This window comes from Hyaena hyaena, unplaced genomic scaffold, assembly GCF_003009895.1.
Source record: "Hyaena hyaena isolate Hyena2069 unplaced genomic scaffold, ASM300989v1 scaffold_601, whole genome shotgun sequence".
Lineage (NCBI taxonomy): Eukaryota > Metazoa > Chordata > Mammalia > Carnivora > Hyaenidae > Hyaena > Hyaena hyaena.
Genome location: NW_024081232.1, coordinates 339774 through 353666, shown reverse-complemented (window position 1 = coordinate 353666; position 13893 = coordinate 339774). Strand labels below are relative to the sequence as shown.

The 13893-nt window shown below is 34.1% G+C and overlaps 2 protein-coding genes across 19 annotated transcripts in view; one reads left to right on the top strand and one right to left on the bottom strand.

The window, feature by feature from the left end:
• NEXN (nexilin F-actin binding protein) overlaps positions 1 to 7374 on the top strand; it is a 51546-nt gene extending 44172 nt beyond the window's left edge. For 2 of the 3 annotated variants that reach the window (XM_039257036.1, XM_039257035.1), the window contains 3 exons: positions 25 to 246; positions 5419 to 5604; positions 6068 to 7374. In XM_039257036.1, the coding sequence (XP_039112967.1) occupies positions 25 to 246; positions 5419 to 5604; positions 6068 to 6439 (780 nt within the window). In that variant the 3' untranslated portion in view covers positions 6440 to 7374. The remainder of the gene's footprint in view (positions 1 to 24; positions 247 to 5418; positions 5605 to 6067) is intronic. The other variant, XM_039257037.1, reaches the window with a different exon arrangement.
• A 77-nt stretch (positions 7375 to 7451) lies between these two features.
• Positions 7452 to 13893, bottom strand: part of FUBP1 (far upstream element binding protein 1) — a 34937-nt gene continuing 28495 nt past the window's right edge. For 6 of the 16 annotated variants that reach the window (XM_039257053.1, XM_039257056.1, XM_039257057.1 and 3 more), the window contains 2 exons: positions 12536 to 12681; positions 7452 to 12156 (listed from right to left, as the gene is read on the bottom strand). In XM_039257053.1, the coding sequence (XP_039112984.1) occupies positions 12148 to 12156; positions 12536 to 12681 (155 nt within the window). In that variant the 3' untranslated portion in view covers positions 7452 to 12147. Of the gene's footprint in view, positions 12157 to 12535; positions 12682 to 12761; positions 12822 to 13893 lie in introns of all 16 variants that reach the window. The other 10 variants (XM_039257049.1, XM_039257051.1, XM_039257052.1 and 7 more) reach the window with 6 other exon arrangements.

Here is a 13893-nt window from a genome sequence, read left to right as displayed (position 1 = left end):
ACAAAAATCTTAATATTTTTGAAGGAAGAGGAAGAACATGAAACCTTTGAACTGAGTAGAGAATATGAAGAATTAATCAAATTGAAAAGAAGTGGCTCTATTCAAGCTAAAAATTTAAAAAGCAAGTTTGAAAAAATTGGACAACTGTCCGAAAAAGAAATACAGAAAAAGATAGAAGAAGAACGAGCAAAAAGGAGAGCAATTGACCTCGAAATTAAAGAGCGAGAAGCAGAAAACTTTCATGAGGTATACTATTTTGTATTTAACAGCTATGGTACAGTAATTATGATGAACATAACAAATATAACATGGACTTTGAAGTAAGTTTTGGTATTTACAGTTAACCATAGACGCATACGATATTATCTGAGAACTAAGTAGCCAAGGCATATTAAAATGTTAGGAGACTCTGAAAGATTTCCTTACTCTAGCATTGTTTCAAAATGGCTTTTATTAGAATTAAAACCTATAGTGAACATCAGATAAGTCACTCCAGAAATAATAGAAGTATTTATTGGCACAAGTTTTATTTTTATTTAAAAATATTTTCTTTAATGTTTTAATTATTTCTGAAAGAGAGACAGCGTGAGCAGGGAAGGAAGAGAGAGGGAGGGAGAGAGAGAATCTGAAACGGGCTCCAGGCTCTGAGCTAGCTGTCAGCAGCACAGAACCCGACATGGGGTTCGAACCCACGAACCATGAGATCATGACCTGAGCCGAAGTCAGATCTTAACCGACTGAGCCACCCAGGCGACCCATATTGGCATAAGTTTTAGTTTGAATAAGTAGAACCGGTGTACGTATGGTTTAAAACAAGTTCCAGAAATTATTCATATTTACTTTCTTATTTAAAGATGAAGTAAATAAAGCCTAATGATCTGCTTAAAGTCATGCCAACAATTCAGTGGCAGAGCCTAACTCAGAATTCAGATGACATGAATTTTGAAGTACCTCTGCATATGTTAGAAAAGAGGCAATTACTAGATAACCTATAATGCTCCTTCCAGGTTAAGATCTAGTTCCATGATTCTGAGTACTGCTTTAACTAAGGATCTGGAAATTTTTTTTCTGCCAGAATTGCCATTTTATAATACTTAACAGCATTTAACTTATGTTCTTCTAACAAAGAATTTCCCATCAAATATTCAATAAGGTGGTGTGGGAAGTTGGGAGGGCCTTCAGGGGAGACTATGAATTAAAAGAATGAAGAAATTATGTGCAAATTCTTTGGAATATAAGCTATTCATTATTATTAAAGCAAGTAGAGTGTAAGAACAGCAAATATAATGATGCAGATGCAAACACAGGCAAGATGGTCATGGAAGGTCTCAGATGTCATGTTAAGGGACTCTGAATTGTTGTTCATTGAAGGAATTCTTAAAACATGGAGATATCATCAAATAGACATCTTCGTACCTAGATGACACTAAAGCTAAAGATGGTTTTAGATTCATGCATTAAAAAATTATTTGAATCCCTATTATGTTCCAGGGACTGTTCTGGATACTGGCAGTACACTGGTGAATAAATCTGCAGTCCTTGCTCATGTAGTGTCTAGAATCTAACAGGTAGGGAAGATGGAAAACAATTATTGAGTAGTAAAGTAAAAGCTATGGAAATTAACAAAGCAGGATACTATTTTTTGGAGTGTGGTCAGCGAAGGCCTGATGAGGATTTTGAACTAGAGATCAAATAGAGAAAACAGAACATCAGATATTCATTAATGAAGTTGGTATGCATTTGAACTCTGTGCAATGTACACAAAATCTTAAGGTTTGTTGTCACTGCTAAGAGCAAATGCTACTGCTAACATCTTCTATGCTGGGCCCTGTATTCAGTCTTGGGTTCATGTAAGTGAATATAATGAGCCCTCAAAAAGCTCAGCCTAAGGAGATGAAAATAATAATTTAAGTGCTAAAATAGGTCAAATAGGATGGACTCAGTATTCCTAGGAGAGTTTTAACAGAGCTGAGAAAATGGCATTTAAGCTAAGCGGGAAGGTTAAGTACAGCCTTTACATAAGGGTTGTGAAAATGTGTCTGGGAAGTTGAAAGTTTATTCAAAGGCATGGCTCCTAGAATAATAGGTAATAGAATAAAGTTGTAAAAGTAGTAGCTAATTGATACTGGGTCTTTTTAACCTTGCAGGGACTGTGATTTGAGAACAATGTTAGTGATCGTTTTAGGACAGAATAAAAAGCTTTTGTTTTTAAAGAAATCCAGTACCATGGAGAATGAAGAGGAAGAAAGGAATAGGGCATGAAATTGGGATTCAGGGAGGGAGAAAAATGGACCCAACTTTTAACCAAACTGGATAACAGGCTGTTTATGGGTAGGTGGTTGCTGAGAAGCCCCACATTATTTTAAGATTGCCAGGGAAACTAACTAGATGATACTACAGAGAATTCAGGTCTGGAGATGGTAGGGTGAATGGTTTGGGCCCGTGAGGTTTATGTATTTGGATAAGATAAAGGCAGTCTGAAACATAGGTACTAAGTTCAGGCAAGAGGCTGGAATTATATAAATTGTAACTATTATGAATAGTATTTAAACATATCAGAGTAGATAAAGCTATCTTGAAAAGGTTAATAGTTGGAAGGTGAACAATAAAACTGGAGAACACCAACATTTAGTGGCTGGATGGCCACAAGATCAGTTTTTACAGAACTATGTATCACAGAAGGCAAAGTTAGTCAGCATGTGCTTGCTCCTCTTTGTGATAAAGGTAGTGAAAACTCAGAGCAGTCTTATCTAGTCCTACAAAATATTTAGGAAAGATTAAAAGTGAGATAGTTGACTTACTGTTTTATTGCTCTTCTGTATGAAAGAACATGAGTTTAGGACGTGTGATTTCCTGAAAACCCTGAGGATGTCCTCACTGTGAAGGATGCTGACATCCTTCCTATCTTCTAGATTTAAAGGTCAGAGATATCCTTGAAAAACTTGTTAGCATAGTTCAGCCATTGAGTGCAATCAACTTCTAGCATAGGACTCCCCATACCCCTGATATTATCTGGTTTCCTCCTTTGAAAATGGGTGCTCAGGGCACCTGGGTGGCTCAGTTGGTTGAGTGTCTGACTTTGGCTCAGGTCATGACCTTGCAGTTAATGAGTTCAAGCCCTGCAACAGGTTGCGCTGACAGCTCAGAGCATAGAACCTGGAGCCTGCTTTGGATAAGGTCTCCCTCTCTGCCCCTCCCCTGCTTGTGCTCTCTCTCTCTCTCTCTCAAAAATAAACATTAAAGGGGTGCCTGGGTGGCTCAGTCAGTTAAGTGTTAGACTGTGGCTCAGGTCATGATCTCAGTTTATAGGCCTGAGCCCTGCATCAGGCTCTGTGCTGACACCTCAGCCTGGAGTCGGCTTCGAGTGTGTAACCCCCCCTTGTTGCTCCTCCCCCGTTCACACTCTTTCTCTTGCTCTCAAAAATGAATAAACATTGTAAAAACATTTTAATTAAAAAATAACAATGTCTGTGTTCAACACTCCTTGTTTGTATTCCAGACATTGTTCAAGGTAACCTCATCCATATAACCTCCCCCAATCAAAGAATTGCACAGTTCCTTGTAGCCCTTAATCTGTATCACTCATTTATTTAATCAATTGTTTTATAAGTGTTTGACTTTTTAGTTTTCCAAGAAGGCATACTCCAAAACCATTCTGTCCCTCACTTTTATCTCATGTTCACTGTCCAATTGTGCTTCCTTTAATATTCATGTGTTAGGTATCCATACCCTAAGAATGCACCCAGAGAACAAAGATCATTCCATTTTATAGGACTCTAGGTAGGTTCATTTCCCAGAAACATTTTTAGCCTGGCTTTCAAGGATTCAAGAAAAAGCAACACTTGTACTTAATAACTGAAAGACTAGTCATAAACTTTCTCCCAATTCATTTTCTAAAGGCAGGTTTTAAGTAGCTAAATGATTAAGTTATAAATTTGTACAAACCTTTTATCCTAAAATCCAGAAAGCAAGTTGAAGGAGATTCAGTACCTGTACCTGCAGAAATACTGTATCTTGAAGATTTGGTAAGCAAGAATGAAATTAACTGTATCCTGTAAACTGAGGTCCTTTTAATTTTTTTTTTTAACAGAAGTCCTTTTTAAACTGCAGAAAAGCCTGTTGAGATAAAACTGCAGCAAACAAACTGGTATTTAACATGTCTTTTAGCCTCTTTTAGTAATAAAAAACTATAGCAACATCATTCATTAGCAATTAACTGTAGTCCTGCATTGTGTTTATTAATAGGCATTGGATTTATCACTTCAAACTGAAACACTGGGGTTAATGGCATAGTAATAGATTTACCCATTAGCTATTTGGTTGTGCCTGATGTTCTAGGATCTTCCAACATCAAAGTAAAATCTGATTCCAGAAAACAAGAAAAACTATTCACTCCTACATTCATTGGAACTGAGGTACAATACTTCAAAGTGACGCAAAACATCCATGCAAAGATTTTTTTTCTTACATAGGCAATTACTTTAAAGCTTGTTTCAAAATTTACTAACATTAGCTGGATGTGATACCCTGAAGCAATTTCTTCACAGTACTATGAAATACAAAAGGTGAGATTTCCAGACATAAAAGTCCAGGTAGTTTAGAAACCAAGAGTCTACTACATCTAAAATACTTTAGAAAACCCTGAATTAACTGTACCTACAACTCCACTGTCCTAAAACTGCCCTCAAAGGCCACCAGTGACCCCATCATCACCAAATTGTTTTTTAGACTCACACTATTTAACAATTGAAACTCTGCTCTTAAATTCATTCCTAATTTCCATAGCTTCCAACTCTCAGCCTAAATAGATGACTAGCCATATACTTCAACTCAACGATTTCCCCACGTTCCAGCCAACGCCTCTTTCGGCAGTTGTCTTCCATTTATTCTGCCTGTGAAGACTCTTGTCTGCCATTTAGCCATCAATAAATTTCGGTGGATGGAATTCATTTCAAAGACAATTAGCTAAGAAGGGTGAGGAAGAATATCACAAAGTAGGAAATAACAGAAATTACATTTTCTATTATATAGTAGGGTGAAGAGTGATGGACACTCTTGTGACAAGGAAGTATTTTAACCATTGTTACAATGTATAACATCTCCACCCTTTTCTGTTATTCAGTACTATCAGCTAGCACAAAGAGTTGGTTGAGCAAATACATTGGGACTCCAATATTATAGAACCTTTACACTAGGGAGAAAAGGGTTCTAATTGTCAAGAGAATGTTTCACAAATAAAACTTTTTTTTCCAAATTAGGGGGCAGTGAAAATCTACATGTCTGCAGTGTAACACAAATATGTAAACCAAACATGGCAATTATTTTGTGTCCATAAATGACATCTTCAGAAGTATTGCTTTAGTTCTTGTTGGTTTCTAGAAAATGAGCAATTACTATTCTTGGCTCACTTTCATAAAGGAAGAAGATGTTGATGTCAAGCCTGCAAAAAAAAGTGAGGCTCCATTTACTCATAAAGTGAATATGAAAGCTAGATTTGAACAAATGGCTAAGGCAAGAGAAGAAGAAGAACAAAGAAGAATTGAAGAACAAAAGTTACTACGCATGCAGTTTGAACAAAAGGAAATTGATGCAGCACTACAAAAGGTACCAGGGCTTACATATCCTTTATTTTTCAAAGACGCTCTTAAAATTTTATGAGGGATTAGAAAAAAAAATTTTTCTTAGAGGAGGCAAGTGAGTGAGAGGCTGAGAGAGAATACCACCAGAGGCCGGGTGAGGTAGGGGGAAGGGAGATGAAAGGAAAAGGGAGGGAAGAGTGGGGCTCGAACTCACCTGATGTGGGACTAAACTCGTGAACTGTGAGATCATGACCTGAGCCCGAGTCAGATGCTTAACAACTGAGCCACCCAGGCATCCTAGAATAATTTTTAATGGCTTTTAAGATATTATAAAAGAGGTTTTATAAAGTACATAACTATAGTAATAAGCACATTTTACATGTTCTTTGGGAAGAAAAAACTCTTTTACCTATAAAATTCTATCACTAAACCATTGTCCTAAGAATTCTGCTATAAATGCCAACTTGAATGGACTTATTTTAATACAGAAAAGAGAAGAGGAGGAAGAAGAAGAGGGTGGTAGCATCATGAATGGTTCCACTATTGAAGATGAGGAGCAAACGAGATCAGGAGCTCCATGGTTCAAGAAGCCTCTAAAAAACACATCAGTTGTAGACAGTGAGCCAGTCAGATTTACTGTTAAAGTAACAGGAGAACCCAAACCAGAAATTACATGGTGGTTTGAAGGAGAAATACTCCAAGATGGAGAAGACTATCAATATATTGAAAGAGGAGAAACTTACTGCCTTTATTTACCAGAAACTTTCCCAGAAGATGAAGGAGAATATATGTGTAAAGCAGTCAACAACAAAGGCTCTGCGGCTAGTACCTGTATTCTTACAATTGAAAGTAAGAATTAATCACTTTTAATCTAGAACTTTTATTGTATTTAAATTTTTTTCCTTAAAAAAAAAAAATCACTTTTCTTCTTCTCTTTTTTAGCTGACGACTACTAGCTTCCCTTCCCTCTCCCTGGAACTTTCTCTTTCTCTCTCCCCCCCTCCGAATTTCTTACTACATCCATGTTTTCTGTGGCGGGGCCAAAAATGGAAACCAGAAGTGCCACTATATTGACTTTTTATTCCTTTTCCTAACAGTCTTCAAAACACAAGCTCATCTAAAGAATAGCTTCTTCCTTTCCAAATCATCACCAGATTCGTCGCCCTATTATGCAGAAGTTAATGTGTATTTAATGGGGTAGAGTGGAAAAGTTACTCAATTATTCTAAGTTTCTAGCAATTATATTTTAAAGATCACAAAATACATTACTTTGCATGAAAAAGTGACATTTATGAGCTATTTACACCTATAATTAAGAAGACTTCATGAATTTGGAACCTATCAAGTTTTTAATAGTCATCATTTTTCTTGTTGTAGTTTTAAAGTCTTTCTGAAGCAGATAGGGAAAAGGGGGAGCATGGAGAGCAACAAAAATTAAGACTTTTAAGGAGAAAATTTAATGGAAACCACTGCCTATACAGAATTCTGAGTGTTGAGACTATTATTAACATGTACTATTCAAATGTGTGTTATATTCAAGCTTATAAAGCAAATTTATGTTGTGACCTTGCCTGAACAAATTATATTTTAGTAAGAAAACTTTGTACCAGTAATTCATGCAGAAGAAAACACTTTCAACATAATTGAAGATTTCAAGGTCTAAGAGGGGGGAAAAAGGCATAATCTTCAGTTTTAAAATGTGGTATAAAATAAGTTTGTTTGTAAATAATTACCATGTTCTATTACCAAGTTGTTTTATATTTTAGTTTTCTGGAAGACAGTTTTATTTTACAATGTAAACCCATAATAAAATAACTTGTGTATTAAAAATAAAGTCTTTCAATATTTTAGAAAAGAAACAACACTCCCTTGTAATATTCATCAATGTACATTTATTTCTTTTATTGAGGAAACCATAATCAATACAAAATTACAGCAATCATGTGCCCTTTTACATACAATGTCATTAAAGCAAACTCTAAACCACAGTTTGTAAAGTATTCAATTTACCTCAAGTCCAAGCTGCATCTCCCTAAGACACTGTTCCCATCACAGTAGCCATTTTAAGCCAATCTTCTTTTTACACACGGGTAGTTTCTGTAGAGAACACTTTTCTCAGGACGAAAATGCATCGAGCATGCATAAGAAAAAATATATATATATATGCGCAAATACATTTAAGAGTTTCTATAGGGCTATCATTGAAGAAAATAAAACCTTGGGATTTAGTTGCTTCTTTTTCAAAAGCACCAATTTAAATCCCTCAGAAGTTTATACTGTGACAAGATAACTCAAGTGACTAAACAAAAAATAAAGGTTATTTTCAGTGTCAAAATTATCTTTAGGTACTGTTAAAATACATTTGAAAATGAGGCAGAATTTTCAGAAAATAAAAAGACATCCTCATTGATTATTAATGTCTACATCCTTACTCTAGACAACAGATGTTTGCAGGTAGAATTGGTTCTCCTGGCAGAGTACTCAAACAAATGTTATCACTTCTGCATATATTCCTATTTCCCTCTTAAGATACTCTGCTACTCCTACCCAAACCCATCCTTTTGAATTAACTACTAAGGTATTTGTCTAAGGAAATATCTTACAGTGTTTATAAGCTAATATTAAATCATCAGTTTTAGTATTAAAACCATTTTCATTAATTAAAAATAAAAGTATACTTTTCATTTCTAAAAGAAACATTAAACCCATTAGAATTCTAGTATCACCACACTAAAATATCTTAAAAAACAAAACAAACACATTGTCAAGTTTTTAAGTGCTAAATAAATCAGTTCAATTTCAATCTAAACATTGTTTCTACCACTCCTAACATCCATTGCATTCAAGTCAACTGGCTCACCTTTTCTGCTTTCCATGTATTTCAAGGTTAAGATTAGCGCCATGTAAAAAAATGCAGTATCAGTGAAGGCTTATGGTAATGAATTAAAAAAACTCTTGAGATAGAAACAATGCCCCAAATATCTATTAGCATTCATCTATATTTTATAAAAATGCAAACTACAGCTAACCAAAAATTGAAAGGCTCCTTAAGGTTCAAAGATCTCCTTTATATTATTAATCTTAACACACCTATCATTGACTATTAAAACAATACATACACACACATAAATGTGGTGCAGTAACTATACAACTTACAAAATTTAACAGTTCATGGAACATTTAAGATCAAGCGAATAGCACTTTAAAATGAAAAGTGATCAAAAGCAGGTACATTACACCCTATACCATATTATGTATGGGAATACATTTCATATTTCTCAATTATGATTTGCCAATTTTACCTTCTACATTGAGCCCTTCTATGGTCCATGCTCATCGGCTCACCAATGGCATACACTCAAAGGATTCCTCTTTATGGGTAACTATCTCAGGACCTGATTTTATGAGCTATGATTTGGTGCTTGCAGCATCTTCAGCACTGTGTGTGAAAATGAAGGCAGTATTTTTGAATATTTTTCTTTGTTGTAGAGATAAGCAGGAGTTTTAAAAGGATCAGCACATTTTAGAAACTGAATAAACAAAACTGATAGGATGCTGCTTTAATACATTCATCTTAACTAAAAATATGTACCAGTTAAAATCATCTATAAGAACACAAACATTTTAAACTGGCAAAAAAGTAAAATGCAGCGTCAATTATTAAAGTATTATAAATCAGAAAAATATTGGTTGCTATACAGATTACGAAAGGTTATTTGCTATACAGTTAACATTTCACTGATGCACATGCCTTATCAAAACATACTGCCAGTATTCCTTATATTTTCCTTTTTCAGCGTATATAAAATTTAAGAAAACTGAATTGTCTAAAAAAAGTCATAATAAACTCTGACCCATAATATCCTTACTAAATTATTATACTTCAAGAATAAGAAAAAAATAGACTCCATAGCTTTGGAGGGCAAAGAAAACGTCCTGTCAATCATAAAAAGATGGTGAAGGCTGTTGAAGTTTCTAACCAAGTGATTTCCTAAATCTTGAAACTATGTAATTGCCCTTTCTTAATTTTAACAATTCTTCCACAGTTGGGAAAAGATTACAAAAAGTTTGGATGTAGTTCAATTACAGCAGCAATCTACTCATTTCTTTTTTGTTTTAATAAAAAAAATTAAAATAAAAAACATTACCCAGAAATGTAAACAGTTGTTTGAACAACTTACAGACTTTCCACTGAAAAGGTAGCATAAATAACAAAATACATTTTGGGGAAGCAGTAGCAGATTGCTTTTGAATACACAACCACGAAAACCTCACAGGGACAACATTAATGTACTGAAATATTTATTTATATATGTCCTTAGGTTGTGCTTACCTGTTGCTTTTTGCAGCAGAACCTAAGGTGGAAGGTCTGGGAAGGCACTGTGAAGTATAAATAATTGCACTGTTTGCAATTAATAAAGATTTTAAACCTTAAATGAATCAAAATCAACAGCCTCCAATTTGTGAGTTATGATATTGAATCCAACTGAACTATTTCTTCAGTTTAATTAATAAATGCACCACTTTCCTAAAAGGTCATCTATAAAACAGTATCATGCAAAATACTGAAATTGTTCATGTCAATTACCCTACTCTTAAAGGTAACACATAACTAACTCCTTAACTATTAAACTTCGAACTAGAACTATATATCCATATCTAAATAAGGGCAAGGGAAATCACTCCAGGTTCTATAAAACAATCAAAAACATTTCAAAATATCTATAATGAACTGAACTGCTATTTTCTACCCTGTAAGTAATCTCAACATTTATGTCCTTGTACATCTTCCTTTACAGTATATTCAGAACTGGTGCTCCCTACCAATGAAAAGACTATATATATATTTATGAAATGGTGTTAAAACTGCTACATTGCTTAGTATTTGCAAACTGAAAATCACTTCTGTCTGATACATTTTCAAGTCTTTCATATTAATATATAAGATATGCATACTGTACACTGAAAAGCAATATATTTTAGGAGCACCAATGAGTAATACTATTCAATTTTCATGATCAGTTTTCTTTAGCTATAGCTAAAGCATATCAAAAATACTTACCCATTAAGCTCACTTAAAAAAAAATACAGACCTATGTATTATTCTATGTTAAATTAAGAAGCAGTTAGGGTTTTCCAAGATATCAGCACTGTATTCCAACATAATATTCACACAAAGTATGGCATTTACATTATGTGGAACATTGACAAAAAGATACTGTTGCAGTTCATCAATTTGTCATTCTGATGTACTTACAGTGCAATGCTCCTTGAAGGAACACAATCAAGGATGATACACAGCACAGTCCTCCTCACCCCTACAGAGCTAGTTCTATACTGGCTGGATCAAACCTGCACTTCAACAGACAATGGCAAGACAGACTGTATTTGCATGTAGTCTAATATATTAATATGCAAAGAGCCAACAAATATGCAAAGAGTAAAACAATGGATTTCAACAAAATATCAGAACTTCAGCATGAGTGTTAAAGAGTAATAAAGTGATTTCAAGTACATAAAAAATTAAGTTGATTCAATGATTGGACTTGTGCATTTACAAAACAAAGCTTATCTATACTGCAAAAAGAAAAAAAAGAAAAAAGCTTGAACATTTCCATACCCCAATAATGTTTCAATGGCAGATGCACTGTAGCTATACTTTTTGCATACTATTCACTTTTCTACCCTAAATTTAAAAAGAAACACACTAATATTGTATACATTGAAAGTTTCTTTACATGAAAAAACTTCTTATTCAACTACTCATATTCACTATCTGAAAACTGTTTAAAATTAGTTATGCTGAAACAGTCTTGGAAATCGAAGTAATTATCAAATTAAGAACAGAAAGGTTAACTGTTATAGCAGCAGTACAGATCTGAAACAGTGGTCATGTATAAAAGGAAATTTCACTGTTAATGCAATGGAAGTATGCCAAAAGATCACTGTACACACATGCAGTTTTTAATCAAACAGAAGGAAAAAAAATGAAGATATCAGGATTACTTGTGCTGAAACAGCCAAATACAATAAATGGAAAAGATCCTCCAATCTACTACTATACTGCAAGGGGGAAAAAACATGCCAGTGTTTAAAAACTCAATTAATATTTCATGGGGAAAGCTTATATTTTGTGTATATGTATCTTAATTTATCATTGCTAAGAAATTATGAATCCTTTAAATACCCACATATCCAACTTACCGACACAGGAGGTTTCATATCATTTATTGTAAAGCACAAAACAGGCATTTTAAAAGTGAAAGTATACATTGAAAAAGTACATTTATATCACAAAGCATTGACCACATAATAGTTGCAAATACATTTGCTGGAATGTGTACATCTACACTAAATACTAAAAACAAACCAATTTTCATTTCTACACAGAAATATTAACCTCCTATCAGTAGTGATAGATATTTTGTACATTTTCAAAAAAAAAAAAAAACACTATTTTAAACCAAAAACAAAATTAAGATCTTCATCAAGTCGTCTGCATCCATATATTTAACAAAGGTTTTTTTCCCCCACACAATGAAGCAAATACTGTATTGTCCACTTCTTATTATTGGCCCTGTGCAGAAGAGATACATAAGAAATACACAAAAAGTTAAAGAAAATCCTTTAAATGGAGCTAACTCAGGAGTGAATCCTTTAAGAAAGAAAAACTGGTTAATATAAATGGTGGTGGCTTCTTGCATGATTTGCAAATCCCTGGGGGAAAAAAATTTATTTTTAAAATCAAAGGCATTGTAGAAATATTCAGCACTCAGATGCCAGAAAGCATTATAAAAAAAACAAAAAAACCCAAATAATACATCACAGTACTTCATTTAGTTATGCTATGCCAGATAAAAATTAAAAAGGCAAACATAATCCCAAACAGACAAAACAGTAAACATGCAGAAAACATGACTGGAGTAGAAATCAACACATTAGCAAGTTTAGTATACCTGAGGTGCTGGAGGATGCTGTGGCATTCCCTGGGGACTTGTCTGGGCATAGTAGGCTGCTTGTTGTCTATAGTACTCAGCCCAGGCTGCACTATAATCTGGCTGACCACCTGGTGGAGCACCAGTAGGAGCAGGAACCGCTTGACCTTTGAGAAAACAGAACAACTTTGTTGCTGTAACCACAATTAAAAGCCCAAAAGAATCTCATTTCTAATAAAAACAATACCTTGCTTCTTGTAATATTCCTCCCAAGCTTTTGAATAATCTTGTGTCTGCCCTTGTTGACCTAAAAAAAACCCCCTAAATTTTAATACAAAATTATATCCACTGTAAGTACAGGTTATAAAGACAAGCACAGAGGGTCAGAATTGCTCCTGTTTTATCTTATTCATTAGTGTCAGAAGACTACTCTGTAATTAAAGAAATCAGAATGCTGTTTCTTTTTGCCTTATATTAATCTTGTAGTTCTAGAGCACCACTATTAATAGAAAGCAGAATCAAAACCATCCACATAGTTTTAACAAGAAAGTCAACGATTAAGGCATAATCTGGATTCAATTACAGAGTTTATAAATATTAATGTTCTAAAGTGAGTTTAACAAGTACTTCAAGTAAACAATCCATGGTTCCCTGATAGTGATGTTGGGCGCAGGGAGGGGGGGGAGACCACTATTTTTCTTGTCTTATTCATTTGGATGTTACACTACAGGTTTTAAACAAAATGTAAATCTTCGATGGAGAACATTTTTGAAAAACAAAAAACCCACCTGAAATTAATTAAAGACTTCATTATTTTCAAATACGGTCAAGATCTTTGTTTCCTGATTTGTGACCTATAAACTATGTGTATGAGGACTAACCATCAAAATACCCTTTAATAATAAGGTGTTTAAAGTTTTAATATCATGTGTTCATACCACAAGACAATTTTATTAAAAGTAACAAGACAAAGAACATAAGGAACAATTACCAAAGACACTGAAGAAGTAAAATCACTGAAACACAAAACTCAACAAACAGCTTTCATGAGCAGGTATTTTTTTTAAGCAGGGTAATATTCCTGAATGACTTAACAACCAAACGCGACACACGAAGCTTAAAATGGGCTCTGGATCAAAACAAACAGAAAGAGAAAACACACACACACCACTCCCCCCCCCCCCCCCCAGACATTTTCTGACAACCAAAGAAAATATGGTCTATATATAGTTGATAATATTTCTGAAATAATTTATTTAAAACCGTCTGCAACCTATTTTGTAAAGGCTCAGGCATAAAAAATACGTATATACACACAGACACAAATTACATGATAAACTTTTTATAAATGTTGAATCTGAGTAGAAAATATAAATATG